The sequence below is a fragment of the Gavia stellata genome, chromosome 23 (assembly GCF_030936135.1).
Source record: "Gavia stellata isolate bGavSte3 chromosome 23, bGavSte3.hap2, whole genome shotgun sequence".
In the NCBI taxonomy this organism is placed as follows: Eukaryota; Metazoa; Chordata; class Aves; order Gaviiformes; family Gaviidae; genus Gavia; species Gavia stellata.
Window position 1 is genome coordinate 10,339,865 of NC_082616.1, and position 19,519 is coordinate 10,359,383.

At 37.5% G+C, this 19,519-nt stretch overlaps 2 protein-coding genes across 4 annotated transcripts in view; one reads left to right on the plus strand and one right to left on the minus strand.

Annotated features, from left to right (window-relative positions):
• FANCL (FA complementation group L) overlaps positions 1-15,287 on the plus strand; it is a 31,822-nt gene extending 16,535 nt beyond the window's left edge. Inside the window, exons 7-14 of the mRNA XM_059828474.1 lie at positions 2,544-2,612; positions 10,518-10,668; positions 12,522-12,605; positions 13,243-13,288; positions 13,376-13,457; positions 14,260-14,376; positions 14,711-14,782; positions 15,252-15,287. Of these exons, the coding sequence (XP_059684457.1) occupies positions 2,544-2,612; positions 10,518-10,668; positions 12,522-12,605; positions 13,243-13,288; positions 13,376-13,457; positions 14,260-14,376; positions 14,711-14,782; positions 15,252-15,287 (657 nt within the window). The remainder of the gene's footprint in view (positions 1-2,543; positions 2,613-10,517; positions 10,669-12,521; positions 12,606-13,242; positions 13,289-13,375; positions 13,458-14,259; positions 14,377-14,710; positions 14,783-15,251) is intronic.
• A 53-nt stretch (positions 15,288-15,340) lies between these two features.
• The window catches only part of VRK2 (VRK serine/threonine kinase 2), a 46,343-nt gene continuing 42,164 nt past the window's right edge, over positions 15,341-19,519 (minus strand). The window contains exons 12-15 of one of the 3 annotated variants that reach the window (XM_059828473.1): positions 19,112-19,285; positions 18,595-18,801; positions 17,774-17,862; positions 15,571-15,590 (exon numbers count right to left, since the gene is read on the minus strand). In XM_059828473.1, the coding sequence (XP_059684456.1) occupies positions 17,794-17,862; positions 18,595-18,801; positions 19,112-19,285 (450 nt within the window). In that variant the 3' untranslated portion in view covers positions 15,571-15,590; positions 17,774-17,793. Of the gene's footprint in view, positions 15,591-17,773; positions 17,866-18,594; positions 18,802-19,111; positions 19,286-19,519 lie in introns of all 3 variants that reach the window. The other 2 variants (XM_059828472.1, XM_059828471.1) reach the window with 2 other exon arrangements.

A 19,519-nucleotide genomic window follows, 5' to 3' on the forward strand; every position in this document is an offset into this window, starting at 1 on the left:
TAGGCTTAAACCTCATAAGAGAATATATTGTTTAACGCTCAGATTACATTTTGTGAAATAGTTTTCCAATTTATTTGGTTGAAAATGCCTGGTCCAGAAATCCTTATCCATTCACAACTTAAATGACTAGAGGAGTTTTCTGAAAACAAAGCATGCATCTTTGCAAGTATAAAAACAAAGGCACTGGGTTTTATTTATCAGATTTCATTTTGTATTGCATGAGAAGTGGGTTGGGTGCTTGCCATTTCAGATCCCAAGAATTCAAATAGGCCACTGCAAGAGTTTGCATGCTATCTAGTAATCAAGATGCTTCAGTAATTATCTGAAAATAATTATGTTATGAAAATATTTTTTCTAGATAAAGTTAGTTGCATGCTCAAAAATACAATATAATTTTTTTAATATAATTGCTTAAATTGTTCTCAAGAATAATAGGATATTTCTGACATATACCTTTGAATGTAACTGTAATAACATATGATGTCATTGATATGTACAGGTATAGTAGTATTTAGAAATACTGTCTCCTGGGGAATCACTGTATTTTATATAGGATTTCACTCTGCAAGGTCTAAAAGGATTATGTACATATATACAGAAGCATTGTTGCATAGTTTTTGGAAATTACCTGGTGCACAGTGCAATATTGTTCTTTTAAAGAAAATTTGACTAAAAATGTAGGGGAAAAGTGCTGTAGGCTTTTTGGCTTGGGTTTTTTTTAAGTAATACAAAGTTAGTAGAATCTGTCTGCAAGCATGTGTTCAAAGGCACCTTAAAAAAGACTGCATAAAATGAATTTACTTACCAAGAAAGTAAACACATAATTGGCTAGTGCTGCTGGGATTTAAATGAGGTAGTCCTAAAACCAATCCTACGGAAGAATTGTTCTGACTTAGTTTGTTCTAGGCATACTTTTATACATTGAAATAAGTTTATTTCTATGCAAACTTTGAAGTATTTCATGAAAAATAATACCTACAATACAAAACCACTACCACTACAATGCCTACAATACAAGAACAGTAACACTACAATAAAGGAAACTGTAACAGCTTTTGTGGCTATACATTTCTGAGTTGTAACCGCCTCCTGTCCAAATGAGTTGTTTCGCTTCTCTTGCTCTGTCTCTGTTGTTCAACTTGTCTGCCACCAATTTGATAAAACGGTAAAGCATAAGATGCTCAAGTTGTAGGAGTTCTCTTCAGAAAGTGGATACCTAACGGAAACCACAAGTGAAGGCAAGTGAAAAAGCAAGGTTAAACATATTTCTGTGAATTCCATAATCCACTAGATTATTATTAAAATCAAAGCAACGAAGAATGGGTGCTCTAGGGAAGCTATGTCTCTTTTTTGCTCCTTGCCATAGAGAACAATTGGAAACTAATTACTGTAAAATTACATTTTACATAAAATAGACACATTTAAAAATTCTGATAAATTGATTGCCAGATGTCTGATAAATAAGGACAGTGTCTATGTCTAGAGGTTTACTTAGGGTGGAGAATGGCTATGGGAAGCAGCACAGGTAAACTTCACCTCTTTGTCTTGACTCTCTTTAATTCTGTGAGGAAGCTGGGACTTTTTTCATATGTCTCCCCAAATAAGATTCTCTGTAACGTTTTCTTGTGTTGGCAGTTGATGCAATACTAATACAATTCCTATAAAACTGCTGTGTACATCATTGGTAGAATTTGAAAGGTTGCATGGGACTAAAGGAAGCAACTTCCCGGGTGAATAAAATTTTGGATAGGTGCTCTTCGAAAGGACACAGTTTATTTGTAATTAGATGTTTCTTTTCTTCACTACTTTATTTTTCAGAAAATACGAGGGTTTTTTCCACAGATTTCATATTGGATGCTGAACAGCAATAGATTTACTAGTGTAATGAATAGTCAGGGGTTATTTTTGGAGTTATGGAACCTTTTATAGCTTCAGTTTTCTTAATACAGCTCTTTTTTCTATTCCTTACTGATACCTTTTAATTTGGGGTGGGGGGCAGGTAATTGTTTTCATTTTGGGTGTATGTTCTTTCATCTCATTCTAAATAGTTATGTACTTATTCTGATTACTTTCAGTTTCAAAACAAAAAATGTTGCCAATCAGAGCAAATATTCTAGTTTAAATGAAAATTAGTTCTTGACTCATGAAAGGCTTGTTTTTTTGTTTAAACTTTCCTATCCAGTACAGGTAACTGAGGATAAATTTTTGTTAAATATTTGGTGGGTTTTGTCCTAAGTTCTTTTTTAATGTATCTTTGCGAACATTGAACACAGAAAACTGTGATTCTCCTGCCTTTACTAAAAATTGATATATAAAAACTGTTTACATGTAGATTTCTTCTTTAAATGATAATTAACATTCATAACTATTTCTGAAAATGCTTTACATACTGTTTCCTCTAAGAGCCAAGTTCTCAAGATGCTTGAAGTGCTCATATTTTGTTATCAAATTCAGCAGCTGAGTATAAGTCTGACTTGAAATCACTGGAAAAAAAAAAAAAAGAAAAAAGAGAAGAAAAACTGTATTTTCTTTCCCTCCCTCAGTATCCAACAGAACCACCGGATTGCCTTGTGGATTTTCCTGTTCAGTTTGCTATCTCGTGGATGCCACAGGTAAAGTGCTGTACTGTGCATATTTTTTTTAATAACTGAGATACATGTGCAATATGTAGGTGCTAATGAGGGGTTGGACTTTATTTTTTAACTCCAGCTTTCTTCCCTCTGTGCGTTTTACTTTTGTACATGCTTATGTAAATGTAATAATACTGAACTCCATATTCCTTATGATAGTGTTTTAAATATTTTCCTTGCCATGTAGATATGCCTTGCATGTTGTATGCTTTGCACTCATACTGGCTGTTTTTTTCTTAAGCTGTTCTTTAGGAATTATATTGGGAAAATATATCCACGAGAAATGATTGTCTTATAGAAAAAAGCACCCTCTAAAGTTGACAGACATTAAAAAAAAAGGTGGTCCCCCAGTTTGTTATCCTATATAGTTTTCGTAACATAATAAAACTTCTTCGGTTACAATCAAAAGAACAACAGGGAAGTACTTAATAGAATTCTGATTTCATAGTTTACTTGATATTGCTAATATAAAGAACCAAAAGCTATTGTCTTTTTTAGTCTCTCTTGCATTATTTCATGTATCTTTTTTCCTTAATAGAGCATGTGTACTTGATTAAATGGATTTAAATGTGACCACTTAGATGTAAGTTAATTTGAATTATTTCTAGAAAATAGTTGATGTTTAATTTCATTTAATTCAGGAAAATAGATTTTCCATAAATGATTGCATTTCATAATTCTAACTCTTGTGAGGATTTCTACCCATCAATAAAGCCTGTCTTTATGGTACTAAATTTACATAGGGCACGTGGCTGAAAGGTTGCATCAGAATGATTTTAAGATGGGCATATAATTTTGACTGCAGAGCTCAAGGTTCTATGTGTCACCCCAGATCCTCTAATATGAGAGCCGAGGAAATAACTGCAAGAATGGACCATTGCAAATGAAAAATATATTTAGTTTCACATGTAATTTTAGGTTTTGATTCTCTGGTATGGTTTGGAACAATTTAAACAGATACTGTTTTTCCCTTAAATTGTACTGGATTCCATATACTGCAGGCAGGATTTCAAGTGCTGTTTCTAACCTCAAACTGTATACATACTTTTAATATTATTTTATTAATTGTACAGCCTTGCAATTTATGTTGCCTCAAATTAACAATGTTTCCAATACCCTTGACAGTCATTGCTTCTGTGTGTTTACGGTTAGTAATTTTAAAGCTACTAGCTGGACTTACGTTTTAATAAAATGTTCTTGAAAAACGTGATATGAAGCAGCCTTCTTTGACAAGTTAAAGATGGGAGTGAATATATTGACACTACAACCAAGTAAAAATCTAATGTTAAAAATATGACATTCTAATGCTTGAGATCTTAAAATCTTTTTACAGTTAGAATTATCTGTGGGCTATAGGAAAACATGAACAATAGAAGTTTGTATGTAACTGAAGATCTTGTTTTGAAAGCTTGAGGTACTAATTCTAGCTGCAGATAGCCTGCTATACTACTGAACCATACCCCAGCAACCTGTGCATTGTGCTGGTAGAAATGCTTTAGTTGTACAGTCATTTTTGAAAATTGACCTTATCTATGTGGGTGACATAAACCTAACACTTCAGGGAAAACATATGTGTAGTAATTGTGTAAATCGTGTTTATTTTCAAAATGCATGGAAATCATTGCAGTAAGCAATCTTCATGCTGTAGTAAAATAAGGGTTAAGCATAGATAATGGTGAAGTAGCACTGGTAGCAGAATTTAGCAGGTCTTCAAGTGGTTGAAAATTTTGGTTCCCAAAAGACAAAAAGAACATGCTATACCTATTTTCTAGTAAAATAACTTGAGGCTTTGATACTGATAGGTCTTAAATTTTAATAATCCGTTGGTCACCTTGAATGTAAAAACTGACACACTTAACTAAAATTATGCGATTGTACTTTTAGAATATAAACTCCTATGGAAGAAAATACAAGTAGATTTCAGGTAATTGATTATTTCTTTCCCACCACCACCCCCCCTCTGCCCCGTGTGTGTGCTGTTGCCTATTTCAGGTTCTTTTCAGTGCTCATGGACTTTAAACTTGAGGGGTTGTTGGGTGGTTGTGTTTTTTCCTTCCCCATTTCCCCCCCCACCCCCCCCGTATAATAATAGACATGGCTTTATGGCATCCATATTAAAAATGGGTAATTTTCCTTATGGTCCCTGTCTTCCTGCTGGGTTGATAATGTTTTGATGTATTTTTCTTTTGCTCTGATGAGAGGTCTGCTGCTGCTGCTCTGACATATTCATTTGGATGAATAATTATAACTTGCACAATGTCAGGCTGAAGATGGTAGGGTTTTGTGCGTCATGACAAGCCTAGTAGCCAGTGCAGGTGTCTCACAGCATGATCAGCAACAGCCAGTGTATTCTGGCTCAGAGGAGACATTTTAGAGTAGTAAGAAATCAGCACCAAGGGCAATGCTGCTGCTACTGTTATAAGTGCCAAATAAATGCAGAGTGCTTCTCAATGACAAGTGCAAGAACATCTACTTATTTCGGTTATATTCTTTTTCTAAATAACCAGATAAATGTGCTGTCTCCACATTTTTAGCATACGCTGTAAGCGTGGTTCTGCAGTTTCAGTGCATCTCCTCTATTCTGCTGCCCTCGCATCAGGGTATTGCTTCTATACTGACCACTGCCCACCTGGTTGGCTACATGAAGGTCATGAGAGTGGAAATTAATGACTAATGAGGTCACACAGCCAGCCAACAATGAAACAGTAGTACAAGATTCGGAAGGTATAGTGGTATGAATGAGATTATTCTTCAGTTATTTTGATAAAAACACAGTAAAATGCATCATAATTGGTTTTTTTCTTAGCAAAGGAGCTTCTCAGACAGCTTTATCTGCATCTGTAAATACAAAAAAACAGAGATGGTTGACAAGACACTTTATAAAGATTTCAGAATGTTGCGTCTCAGTTTGATTTGTGCTAAGGAGGGGGAAAATTGTTTAACTTCTGTTTGTGAGAAATAAATGGCTTCCAAACAAATCTAAAGAATCATACATTACTTAGGTGATAGAGGTGATCCCTTTTCCAGCCAACAACTGTTCACTTTATTAAATTGTATTCTATCTATGAATTCATAAAGGGCAAGCAGGTAACAGCACCTATAGTTTAGGCTGCTTTACCTTTTCCATCAGGAGGCTTTGCAGTTGTTTTAATTTTGGATAAGCACATTTTGTGTTAGGAAGAATTTTAGCAAAAAAATCTCAGAATAAAGATCACGGTTTTATCTTTTTTAAAAAATAGATTTTAATACATTGTGCTGTATTTACCTTAATTAGAACATTCCTACTACCATTTGATTTATATTTAGTTCATCCAGGATTTGGAGCAGGTGTTTGGAATTTGGCAGAATAGCCGTACAGACATATAGCATTTCTTAAAAGTTACTGAAAGGCTTCATGGATTTTATGGCAGGCGCAGTCTCAAGACTTCTTCTTTATTCTTCCCAGCCTCTGCCTCTAGAAATAAGAACCAGGAGTAGAGTGACTTTTTTTCCATTCCTTCTTATTCCTTTAATTGAAGGAAATGGCGTATGGGCAATAGGGGTGAACTTGGGAAAGTGTTGAAGTTGAAATGAAGTAAAAAAAGAAGGAAAGAATTGGCATGAGGAGCTACCAGTGATGAGATGGAGATGACAGTGCAGAGGATAGAAATGGAAACAAAAATGTTGCAAAACTACATGAGACTCTTTCCTGGTAGAAGAGAAGGTATGTTCCCCTCAGAAACAGATGGGTCCAGAATATCACATTTTCACTGACCAAAGGAAGGGCTTCGTCTCCTACCAGTTGTTGAAATGAATGGAGGATACATGCAGTCTGATAGCACAAAGGTAACGCTTGGGTCTAAGTTTTCTAAAACTGCTGGGGAATCATCAAAGTTGCTATGTTTACCTGTCTGTTTTCCTGTAAAATAACCAATTTAACCCAGTCTTACAAACCCCGGTTTTCAGAAGTCAAGATCACAGAATCACGGCCCTCCAAATGAACACTAAATTGCTGTTCAGTCCAAAGGACCGTGTTGGTGTAGCTGGTATCAGTGTGTATCAGATTTTTGTCTCACAGAGCCTTGAGTAACTAGGACTTGGAGGCTGAAGGTATGCTTTGTTGAGAGAGAAAACTGCCTGTGCTGAGAGTCACTTATAGTGCCTTTTCACAAGTCATCACTAATTGTATTCTTTGTTTTCCACACTCACAAGTTGAAATTTGAAAAAGCTGGAGAAGTGTTGAGCGCTGAAAGCTATGACTATGGTCACGGGAGGTGATGCTTTAATAAAAGCAGTCTTCCTAAAGCCCGATGAAGGGATCTCAAGCTGAGTATTCCAAACTAGCATTCTCTCAGTCTCACTTTTCCATATGAAAACTCAGAATGAGGCCATCTAATCTGAAAATGTGTTTTGATGATAAACTCAAGAATGGTTTTGGGCTGCTCAGTCACTGTGGTGGTCATTATAGAGAGCTGAAGGGAACAGGATCATTAAATCATGCAGTGTACCTGTCAAAAACTTGCCAAGCTCCCACTTTGAAAGTAATGAGGTGTCCTGGGACTGCAAGGCTTTCTCGGGACCTCAGTGCTGTAATGGAGAGGAACCTGGCTCCAGCTGCTGGTTTTTGTGTGAATTCACATTTGATGGGTCCTTCAACCAGCCCTAGCTCTAAGTATCTTGTACAGCTACTGTAGCGTAGATAATAGTAGTTAATAATCCCATCTCCTCTTACGTTGTTTTGCTAGTCTAAACCAGTAAAACTTTTTTGACCTTGTCTGATGGTGGACTCCCCATTCCTCATCTTAGAAAGTTCTTCTTTGTCCCAGCTCTGGTTGGTTGGTTTGGTGAAGGTCTGGTCAGCATTGTGCACAGGGTTTCAGCTTGGACCACCGGCTGCACTGGCTTTAACAATGCCCAGTGAGCCTAGGGATCAGGGAGCACAGCTGCGGGGGATCACTTTCCAGCCAGCGCAATAGATGCCAGCGATCCCATAGGGAGGGGAAAAATAAAAAAGTAGTATGTGATCAAGTTAGAAAAGGCTGTGATGGCCACGTGTACAAAAAACTGCATAAAGGTTTTGTGACTATTCCAGCGGTAGTATTTCCTAACCTCTTCTAGCTGCTCATTACTACTCATACGGGCAGCTGATGAATTTTCAGTAGTTAGAAATACACTGCAAGGTTTACAGTATACATTAACAATATCTTCGTTTTGCTTTAAGCTGTTACGAAAGATGAAACTGCCACAATGGTCTTTGTTTTTATCAGGGATGTTTTGCCTGATGAGCATGGAAACCTAACAGATACAGAGGATGGAGCACCCAGTTTGGTTTTGCTAGTGCTTTTTAGAGTCAGGGCAGCCAGTGACAATATCCTGAATTATAAATATCTTATTTTCCAAGGAATATTTGACATATTTCATACAAATTCTAATGCATTTCTACAAAGGTGACCACGAAACAAAGAGTTTGTGCTGTTTGACATCATTAACGACTATCTTGGTGAAGCGTAGAGAAAAAAAAAGCACGATAGGCAGTCTTTTCTAAAAGTGCTGGGCAGTGACCAAAAATTAGTTGGTTAATCAAATAAAAAGGAATGTTACAGTTTTCATGGTTTGCATGACAAGCATGTGATGTATTTAAATAGCTATAGATGCATTTATGTGTATAGCAGGAGACAGCTGGCAACATCAATGAAGCATGCAAATAAGATCAAATGAACAGTGCATTAAAAAAAAAGATTTAACTACCTTTTTAAGGAACATCATTGAAAAATTACAATTAGTATTAAAATTAATTGGATTTTAAAACTTATCTGTGGGTTATAATCCCTTGATGTTTCTTTTTTCTAGTGAAACCCTTTGAATTCCCAGAAGATAAAGATAAAAATGATTATTAGAGGATTTATCTGTATGTGATATAGAAAAATGTAAGAAATCAAAATGGAAAGCAACTGTTGCAAGTACCAGAAAATTATGCTATTAATTTAAGTGTCATCAGAGCACAAAAGATCACATTTCAGGACTGTGTGAAAATTATTAAAATACTGGAAATAATAGTACTTAAGATGAAGATATTATACTCTAAGATGTGGTTAAGTGACTGACACTATTATATCACTTCAGGTATTATAAAAGTAACAAAATGCTTTTAAAGATAATAAGCGTTACATTTTGAGATTGGCAGTATTCACACTTTTCTGCTTAAGTGCTTTCCTACTTTAATATAATTTAATAACAGCAGGAAAAAATGTAGCATTTTATTTCTAAGCTACACCGTTTCTTTCTAAAATATGTATGTGTAAAATAGAAAAACTTACTACATATAAAAATCCTATTTCTTCATCTGAGAATGTTTGTATAATTTGCTGCTTTTTGTCCAGGTGAGAAAGGAAGAATATAATTACTAGAGATTAAAGGAAACCATTGCATGTATATTTTGTGTTATTTATAGAAAAATACCTCTTTAAGAACCTAACATTTAATTTGCTTTTTCTTTTTGATCCCACGAACTTGTTCCCAGGCCAAAAGATCTCTGAAATATTTTTATCTTTTTTTAAAACATACTTCACCATCTCCCTATCCGATCTGAAGAAGTCTTGTCAGTTCTCTCCGATCCTTCCTGCTTGTTACTTACGCATTTTAATTGTTCAGTTGTGTTCTGCGTAAAAGATTTCAAAATACCCTTTGGTGCTCCCAAATGCTCCCTCTTTGTCAACTCTCGAGTTTCCCACTACCAAATGATTTGAGCGAACAAGTGATCCAGAAGAGTATGTCTCCAAAACGTTTCCCCCCACCCTTGACCTCCCTTCACGGCTGCCCGTGCCTATTTTCTTGACACCTTCGCTTTTTTCCTGTCATAGCTTCATCTCTCCCCACCAAGCCTCATCCTGCCGGCTCCTCGTTCTCCTGCTTTCATGAGGCTTCCCAGTTCCTCCACCTGTTCTGTCTGACATCAGGCTCAAAAGCCGTCGGGGCATTACTCCAAACAGAACTCATCCCTCTCCTCCTCCTGCGTTTTTCACTTCCCTCCGGTTCCCTAAATTCACGTTTTGTACCCTCTGGGCATTTGCCTCTGGAAAGGGGTTAACTTGACTGCTGAGTGTTTTCTCTACTTGAAGAAGTCTTTCCCCGTAGAAATAGTTACTTCTTTTCTGCTCAGTGATAATTTTAAAACACTTCTTTTGCATTGCTGTTCTCTATATTGTCCTGTATAATGAAAGATTTTTCTGATTCCATCTAATCCACTCTCAAATATTGAAATCCCGTGAGTGTAATCCTCTGATTATTAGATGGTTTCTCCTTCTCTTACCGTACTTACACGGCTTGAAATCTAATGTTAAGTACCTGGTTTTATGCTGCTTAATTTTGAGATAATTATGGCATTGTTAGGCTATATTTCTTACAGAGTCTTTAAAAAAAAAAATAAGCTACTTTAGTTACGTGGGTATTCCTGTGTATTTATATTTGGTACCACTGCTGTGTTGCTCAGCTGAAGTAGAGACAAAACATCAGAATGTTAGAAGTTTAATAGTAGATAATGATGATTTTTACTTTAATTTTACAGTAGCTCATTACAAGTTACAATGAAATTAATAGTTGTTACCAGTTTTCTGAGAAGTTTTATGAAAAGGAGCATAAAACACTATCAAATCCAGGTATGATGTACATATATCACATGTTAGAACTACCAGGATTAGAGAACTTCTGTTGTGCCCTGGAAACAGCTATTCTTCACTGGTGCTTTGACTAAAAAACCTGTGAGGTTCAACGTTTTATGCTACCATGCTACAGCTGGATGCGCACTAGATTTTAACACTTCTTAAATTACCTACAGTTTGTTTTTTAAATATTCTATATGGCTGTAGGTGGAAACTCTATAAAATTTGTTTCAATTTCTTCTTTTCTTAGAACTCCTTAATAGACATTTATAACCAGTTCCTGGCGGCATTAGAATCGTTGAAAGAATTCTGGGATGCCATGGATGAAATCGATGGGAAGACTTGGGTGCTTGAGCCAGAAAATCCCCCACGAAGTGCTACAACAAGAAGAATTGCAATAGGTAATGAACAGATTTGAAGGAATACAGTGGGTTTGAGGAGTAAAACTCGGGGTGCTGTTTTGCTTTGCTTATCTAATCAGATGGTGCTTGTTTGAGTTAGGGAAATGAAAGGCAGCCCTTCAAACCAGCCAGACACAACTCTCTTATTTTGTGTATTTAAAAAAGTAACCTTCCACAGAATACTGAACCTGTCTAGGAAATGAATTACAACTTTATGAATTGCACATTCAAATTGCATATTTGTGCGTTGCACAAAATGAAAGTTTCTGCAGGAAAATATTGTGTATTTGTAAATTATGAACATGAAACTGTCAAAACCTGAGGACTTGCATGCTAACTCTAGAAAAATCGGTGCTTGTGAAAAATCAGCTTAGACAAAGCCCTTATTCACAAATTCTGGATTTTTTAACAGATTATTTCTTTAGATTGATCCTGTCGTGGAAGAGCGAAAGGAATATTATAGTGCAGTCAAAGGGAGAAAAGGGGGCTAAGAGGCAGGTGGAAAGGACAAAGAAATAAGAGAAGAGAGGAAATTAGAGGCTTACAGTGTCAACCATCTGAAAAAGTACCTTAATTCATATGCTGATGTCTGGCATTTTAAGGCCTTAATGTATATAGGATAAGGAGTGTTGTAATTGCAAAGGAGAAACTTGCCACTGTGGGAGGTTAGAAATACGGGGCGTGGTGGGGGGGACACCTTATCTTTGAAAGAAGAGTTCTGATCTGATTTTCAGCTTAAATCCAAAATATCAATAGAATATTGTCGAAATCTGAGAACATACACTGGGCCAAAGTAGGCCTAAGTTGTCCCTGAACCCAGCGGAAGGACTGCCTGCCTGCCTGCAGCGTGAAGAGGAAAGGGGCTCGCGGGCTCCTGTGGCTCTTCCTTCACTGGGGGCAGAGGGAGGGACAGGAGAAGTTCAGCAACTGGCTACGATGACGTGGGTTGGACAACATTTCTTTACTGTGTGTGTGCAGTCAGGGCGGCATTATCTGGGTTCTGCTGTCCTTTGACACAGAGCAATGGAAGGGCAAGAGCAACCTCGCAAAGCGCCCGAGGTTGGATCAGCGAAGGGCAGCACGAGGCTTTGAGCCCTTGGTTGTCGGTCACAATCTTCAGTTACGGTTACGGTTAAACTTCGATTTCATTCATTGCGATTTCTTCAGGGAGGGCAAGCCTACCATACGTCTTAATTACAAAAAATGTTGGGTTTCACCTGTTTTTATTTAGAAGAGAATTTGCTGTGAGGTTTGTAACCTGGATCCAGAACATTTTTGAGCTGCTTACCCCGTACGAATAGCAGACCTTATGAGGATGAGGGGGCTATCTTGTAAAAGAAAAATATTTGCTATTTCAAAAATACGCCATTGTTAGCTCGGTCCAGGAGAATGCTGTGGAGGGGGCTGACTTTTACTGCTTAATACTGTCTTTATGCTTCTCTTTTTGACTGTGAAAGATAATGAGGGATTAATTAACAATTACATCTCTACTACCTTTAAAATTTCACTAAGATTTCAAACAGATTATGTCATCTAGCTTTAGTTTGATTGTTCAGAAGTAAGTCTAAGTGTTAAGGTTAAGACCAGTCTATAAGAAATGCAAGACTAGCAGTTTTGTTTAGTCAGTTGCTATTTTTAATTACAGTCCATTGAAATTTAAATAGTGAATATATACCACTATTTTGTACAATTAATTTAGATACCTACCAACTTTTTTATTATTTATCGTAATGGAAACCAGACTGAAATAACCAATTTAAAACCACTTTTAAAAAAAGGTTAATGTTTTTGTTTTCAAATACTTGACTGCAAAGAAAAGCTTCCCCTATGACTGACTTGCTTTCTCATTGTAGGGAACAACGTCTCAGTGAGCATAGAGGTAGATCCTCGGCATCCAAACATGCTCCCCGAGTGTTACTTTCTCGGAGCAGATCACGGTAAGGCAGCAGACGTACTCCATTTGTTTCTCTTCTAGAATCTGATCTCTAGTGAGCAGATACCAGGGGAAGTGATGTCAGACTCCTGGGTAAACTTCCCTTACGCAGAGCCAGGAATTAAGCTGGACATGCGTGTAGGAGGCTGTGACGCAGTAGATGCTGGGGTTTTTAACAGCCTAAGCCCACAGCATGCTGCTTTGCTCTCTGAGTGACACTTTTTTCCAATGCCTTCCTAGCATGGTCTAGAGGGAACCCTGTGTCTTACAGATGATGACCCAATCGTGTTTATCTTTTAATATAATTTTCTTCTTAAAAAGAAAAGATAAAAAATTACTGTATATGTCCTAATAGTGTTTGGAAATATTTAAGTCTCTTACTCCGTGTCCCACAGCTTTTTAACAACTTTTTAAGGTAACTATGACCCTATCTTCAACAGTATGATATTTTAAATACTAGTGTAACGAATTTCCGAAACTAAAAACTAAAAGCGGTCATTGACTTACTTAGGTACCTAAATAATTTTAAAAAAAGCAACCCATGCCTTCCCCTTCAGTGCTGAAATATGAGGTGTCAAACTGGGTGGGGGAGCAAAGGGGATCCTACAGATGATGTAATTATTTTTGTACGTTGTTTGCAGTGGTTAACCCTTTGAGAATTAAGCTGAACAACAACATGCACTTATGGTAAGCAGCTTTAATAATATAGGTTTGAAACTGAAATGGTATTTGCCATTCCTCATGTTGACTTTTTTCTCCCTCTCCCACCTGCAGGGATCCAGAAACCAGTTTATTACAGAACTTGAAAGACCTCTTAGAAAGTGATTTTCCATCTCGTGCTCTGTTAGAAAAAAGTGTAAGTTGCTTTTTGTTAATGATCAGTCGTTATTTCTGAACAAGTAACATTTAAATGGTCACTTTATAACTGCCAGCAAAAATAAGGCACTTAAGAGAGAGGTAATTGGATTAATATATTGTCATAAGGACTTCTGAACTTCGAGCAACAATTGTCAGAGCTTGTTAACCTTTGATTAGAGGTGCACACTTTCCTGTGGCCTTCATAGCAGTAAGGCGATTAATAACAGGCTTCACTATTAAAGGGAAAGAGGAAGTTCCAGAGTGGCTAATGAGATGTGGAAAATCCAAACATTCTGTTATGGATGTTGATGACTTAAGTTCTAATTAGGTAGAGCTGCTTAGAGGGGACAAGAGGCCATCCAAATACTGGTGCATTTCAAACAAACTTGGAATTAATTTTTGACAATGCTGTAACACGGGATTATGAGCTTCGCTTTCACTTGTGAAATTTTTAAATTAATAACTGACTGAGGTCTTGTGTCTGATGTCCAAATGTAATGACAAATCATTGCATTTAATAAAAAAGAAACAATGAGGCCCAAGAGTATGAAAATGCTTGTCAAACTAGACGTAATTCAGTGAGAGGATAAAATATAACCTCGCAAAGTCTTGTGCACATGGCAACTAAGCTCATGCTTTATGCCATAATGGTGTAAACGTATAGATTGAAGGCAAAACCATTTCGTAATTCTAACAAAAAATGCAAAAGCAAAGACAAATAGATGAACATCTTTTCTGTGTTACCAGCCCTGTTTCTTCCTTGCAGTTGTGCTGTAAGCTAAAACATGTTGTGTTTGAAGGATTTTGCTAAGGACTGTGGAATCTGCTATGCCTATCGACTCGATGGCACTACTCCCGATCAAGTGTGTGACGATCCCCGGTGTGGACAACCATTTCACCAGGCTTGTCTGTATGAGGTAAAGGAATTAATGGGACAAACTTGCTCATTAACTCACGGATTCTGGAAAATAAGCATAGCCCACTTACTTCCATTTCAGATGAAGCAAAATCCTTTAAGGAGTGCTACAACAGTCAGTCACTGTGCTTCCTCCTGTCTTCGAACCCACCACTCGTACACCAGCTCCCTGGGGGAGGGAACCCACCTCACTTCCTGGTTATACAGAGCCTGACTTGACACACAAGTCAGATGTTGATCAAATGACCTCTGTTTGGCAAAACCCCTGGTCATAGCTCGTTCTTAAATGTGATCTGAAACAAATGTGAATTTTAATCCACTTACTTGTGTTGCAGTGGCTGCAGGGTCTTCCTTCCAGCAGACAGAGTTTTAATGTCATCTTTGGTGAATGTCCCTATTGTAATAAGGTAAGGAAATCTAGTGAAAAGGAGTGATTGAACTAAATAGTGTGTGGTAGCTCACATAAAGGCAAAACCTGTAACAAAGTCAGTTGTAAAACAGAATTTGTGGCTACTATCTTTCCTTCACACGTTGGAATGAAGAGAGGAAAACTTTAAATTCCCATGCATTTAATCCAGCAGTATTTAACTAGAGGTTTTCTGAAACACTATAAAGATGGCTACACACCAGTTATCAACATACCCGTGTTAGAATAATGAAATGTCACGCCACATTGTATTTCAGGATACTTTTTAATGTGCTGTAACAAAGGTCCAGTTTAAAAAAAAAAATCCCAACATTCATAACACAGAACAGCCTTGTACAAATAGTTTAGTGCATGCATAACTATTGAGTGCAGATTTGGAAAGCTTAAGTGAACTTGCCTTTAAAAGATATGTATTGACAGTATTACTTAAAAAAAAAATCTTTCCTAAGCCACTGACACTGAAATCTTCAACGAAGAAACTTTGAGAAAAAAATACACGATGGGAACACCACTGCACTTCCACTGAAGACACTGAAACAGGAACATCAAAGAAAATACAAGGAAAGTAGTATTAGTGGCAGAAGTACAAGTATAGCTATACTGTACTGGTAGGTTTTGTCAGCAAATGCAAGCCTAAATATAACAGATATAGAAGGACTAGTGACATCAGAACCAGTTCCTTGCAACGATGCTGGATGATGCGTAGTTAAGAGTGGATCGTGTTTCTTTTTGGATTCTGAGAATATCACTTGGGGGTCGAATGGTGGTAATTCTCTTGCAGTGTCTTTCTGCAGGGGGAAAAAAAGTTATAACAAACTTAATATTGAATATGTGAGATGTGAATTGGAAAAACAAAGATGCCATCTAGGTATTTAAGTTCTCCTAGAGAATGCAATCCAATTCTTACAAAGTCTTAACTCTGGAATCTGCAGGTATAAGTATATTGTTTATTAAGTGATAACATTAAGTATGATTAAACACCTTCTAAAGAGACATACTCTGTATTTATTACTGAATTCAGCAGCTGAAATTCTTCTCTATCTCTAGCTTGTTTCCAAAAAATGTTAATATATTAAGTAAGTCTTTACAGTATTCCTGCTAATAAAGTGTTAGCCTGGAAGCCCTAGATACTACGCTGAAGTTTGATTTGCCATTTTAATTTGTGTAAGTTTTTGCATTTCCCAGTGAAGCTAAAGTTCTCCTGATTTATCATAGATAGCGTAAATATGCTAGTAGCGTGGGGTTTGTTCTAGTCGGATAGGGTGGTGGTGGGGTTTTTCAGGTCTCCAGAAGCAATGTCATCCTTAGCTTAGCTTTTTGATCTCCATCTCTGAAAAGAATTCCCCAAAACTGTGATTCTCTCTCTCACATATCTAAGGCTTGACCATATTTTCCACTGTCCATTAGAAAAATTTCCATCTTTGGTTTCCTTTCCGTGATCCCATTCACAATATGTTATTTTTCAGCAATACATCCCACTTAATTTCAACCCTAGCAATATCGTTTTCTTGGTGAAAATTCATAACCTAAATTGTATTTCTCTAATAGAAATTTCCTGTCTTCCTGTTTTATTCTTCTTCTGAATTAGTAACAGACATGTCTGTTTCTTTTCTTTTAATGAAATATGGGCCCCATCTAACAGGAAGATACTGTTATGTCCAACAAAGGCAGCTCATGTTTTTTCTTGTCTGCTTTTTCTTGTTACTGTATTATTTTCTAGATGTTACTTCCTCATTCTCTCCCATTTTGTCAGCTGTCCCGTTGCCTCACAAGTGTCCTACACCTCTCGGTCAGGTGTTCTCCTTTCAGCACAGAAATTTGTGTTTAATTTATACCTAAACTGTAACTGCTTTCCAGCAGCACCTGGACGGGGCAGACCCACTCATTCTGTCACTGTCCCAGCTATGTGATGTTTTTCTGAATGTACGTCCCCAACAGATAAGGCAGGGAGAAAGAACTTTCCCTGCAAGCTCTGTATTCTGACCTTTACCCACGTGGCCTATGAATGGCAACAGGGCGGCCATCCCATCTAGGTTAGAGCAAGGTGCCTGCAGTTAACTACTCCAGGCAGTTGCCTAACCAAAGTGTTTGGAATTGCTCTCAGGAGAACGCTTGACAGCCTCTCACCACTCTCACTCCTGCATGAACCGTTGTTTCTTTTCCCCCTTTATGCCTGAAGAATCCTCCTGAATTTTCATAACCTCAGTACTCTAAAGTTTCTCATATAGCTTTCCTTTACCAATCTCCTAAATCACGTGAAAGGAATTAAGAGGAAGTCTGCAAAATGAAACTAATACAATCCTGCCTTTTTTTCCTTCTCCAGTTTCTCATTTGAATATCTTAAATGTTATCTGACATCCATTTTCACTCTCCCCTATTATGCATAATACTCAGTGAGTACCACAGAACTATTCTACATAGATGCACCATTATTAATCATATTGGAACAGTAGCGTTTCCTTTAGAAAGACTAAATCAAAACACAAATAGATCTAAATACTAGACCAGTGATTAGTCCCATTTCTGTAAAAACATACTTTTCCTTCCACAAAAAGGAGGGAAACACAAAGCCCCAGGTTACTCTCCAGTGTCAGGATCTACAATCCGTACTGTGTGCTGGCTGTTCAGGTGAACAGGGGAAGTTACACCAGCTCTGTTTTTTTTCTTTGTCATGCTGGAAACCTCAGGGTGACGCACTTTTGGTATCTACTTCTTTCTTAGGACTACAGTAGCTTTTAGGCAAAATAAATATACAGGAGAGAGGAGATGTGGGGGAGAGATTTGCTACCTTTTTTTGCGACTACGTTTTAGATTTTACATTTGAGGACTAGGAAGTAGCACTGGAATATCTTCATTTTAACAAATCGTATCTGTTACTTTGAGTCACTGTTGTGTCAGGACTCCAGAGAGTTTTCAGAATCTGTCCACCTTGCTATCAGCCAAAACATCTCCAAAAAATTGTTCTGCTCACCACTTTACTGCCTGATGCTCTCAGGTACAGCTCTGCTTTTTCTGCTTCACTCTCCTAGCTTGTACCGGAGTCTCCAGGCAGTGATCTGACTGCTTGAAGCAAAGAATTTTGGATTAACAATAAAGCTATCTTTAAAGTTGTATTTTTGTGCTTATTAGAAATTGTCCTCATTTAACAAGTTATTTTTCTATATGAAAGAAACAAACAGGGTAGAATCTTTGTTAAAATATACTTAAACTCCACAGAAAAGGAGCACAGTATGATTACCAAGATGTTACTTCATTCTGCGTTATTTTTACTAAAACCTTGATGAATTTTTTTCATCAATTTTTTTCATGTACAGTTGAAGAGTAAGATTGAATACATTCACTCAGCCCTTTGATGCAGTAACTACCAATAATATTTGAGATGAATTAGTTAACTCCTAAAATCCTCAGATAAAAAAGTGAGAATTTAAGAACTTAAGAATGCTATGAGGTTTTCCGCTACGTCGGAAAGGAAACTACTGAAGTAAGTTTCCACCGAGAAAACAACAGGGTCCACAAAGGGAGATTGTCATTTCCCAACACTTTATCTGCACACTGCTTTACCACCAAACTATAGAAAAAACCAGAGCACTAGTTTGCTAACAGCACAACCAAGCAACTATACACAAACTTCTAGTGTTTGTGGCAAACATTTAGTTTCATACATTTAGTTCAAGCTTTGTTTGTGGTAGCATGGGGGGTGGGGGCAGGGTGTTCAAACTCTTATTTTTAGAAAAGCTGATCTTTCTTTCACAGAGTGCTGTGACTGTTCGAAGGTAACGCCAAAAACCTCACCTTTTGTGGGTGGTCAGGCTCCTGAATCGCAGTGTAAAATTTAATTGGCTTCTCTTCAGCCTGGAATTGCCGGCATGTTACCCGAGCATGGGGCCTGCTTAGGCAGTTAGATTCTTCCTCTTTCACTTTGATCTGCTCCGGTTGCACTGGTTTCGGTGAAGGCTTCGGTAGGTGAACCTGCTGATGTGCAGACAGTAATCCTGTACGCTGAAAAGAATTGAGTAACATTCAAAATTATCACAGGTACCGTTCTGGTACTTGGACCTGTCAGGTTTGAGACAAGTAAGGGTAGTGCCCTGTCTGCACTTACTCCCTGGGCTTACAAGGAACTCTGAGTTTTACATTTGGAATAATACAAGCCAGTAAGCATATGCCAGCTTCTGGAGTTTGTGACATAGCGCTTGGCTTTTTTCAGGCACTTTTCTTCCTTGCCCACCCCAGAAGGTGGACACTGAGCTAACAGAGCAGAGAAGCTCCCAGGAGACACCACGCATTACTGTAGTGCCCAACTCCTCACCTGCCGAGGCTCTGGTTGGTGAAGCATCCTGTTTAATTTACTTGGCTTTGCTTCGTCTTGGAGTTGGCTGCCTGTTTCCCCAGTACAGGCTTTGTTTTGACAGAGGTATTCTTCACCTTCCATCTTTTTTTGCTTCTGCTGAACTGGTTTTGGCGTAGGCTTTGGTAAGCGAACCTGTTGATGTACAGTGAACAACTTTTTACATAGTAAAAAAAAAGAGTCAATATTTCAAAGAGAAAAATGTTCTATCTTCAGTACCAAGAACACAGAATGAGAGTAAGCTTTCATCTGTCTCAAAAGAATTGTTTTCAGCATTTTAATTATCAATAAACATCTTCTTCAAACAGTACAAAGTTAGAGCTATGCTGTATTTGGGAAGTATGCTATAAAATAAACTTGAGTCGTACC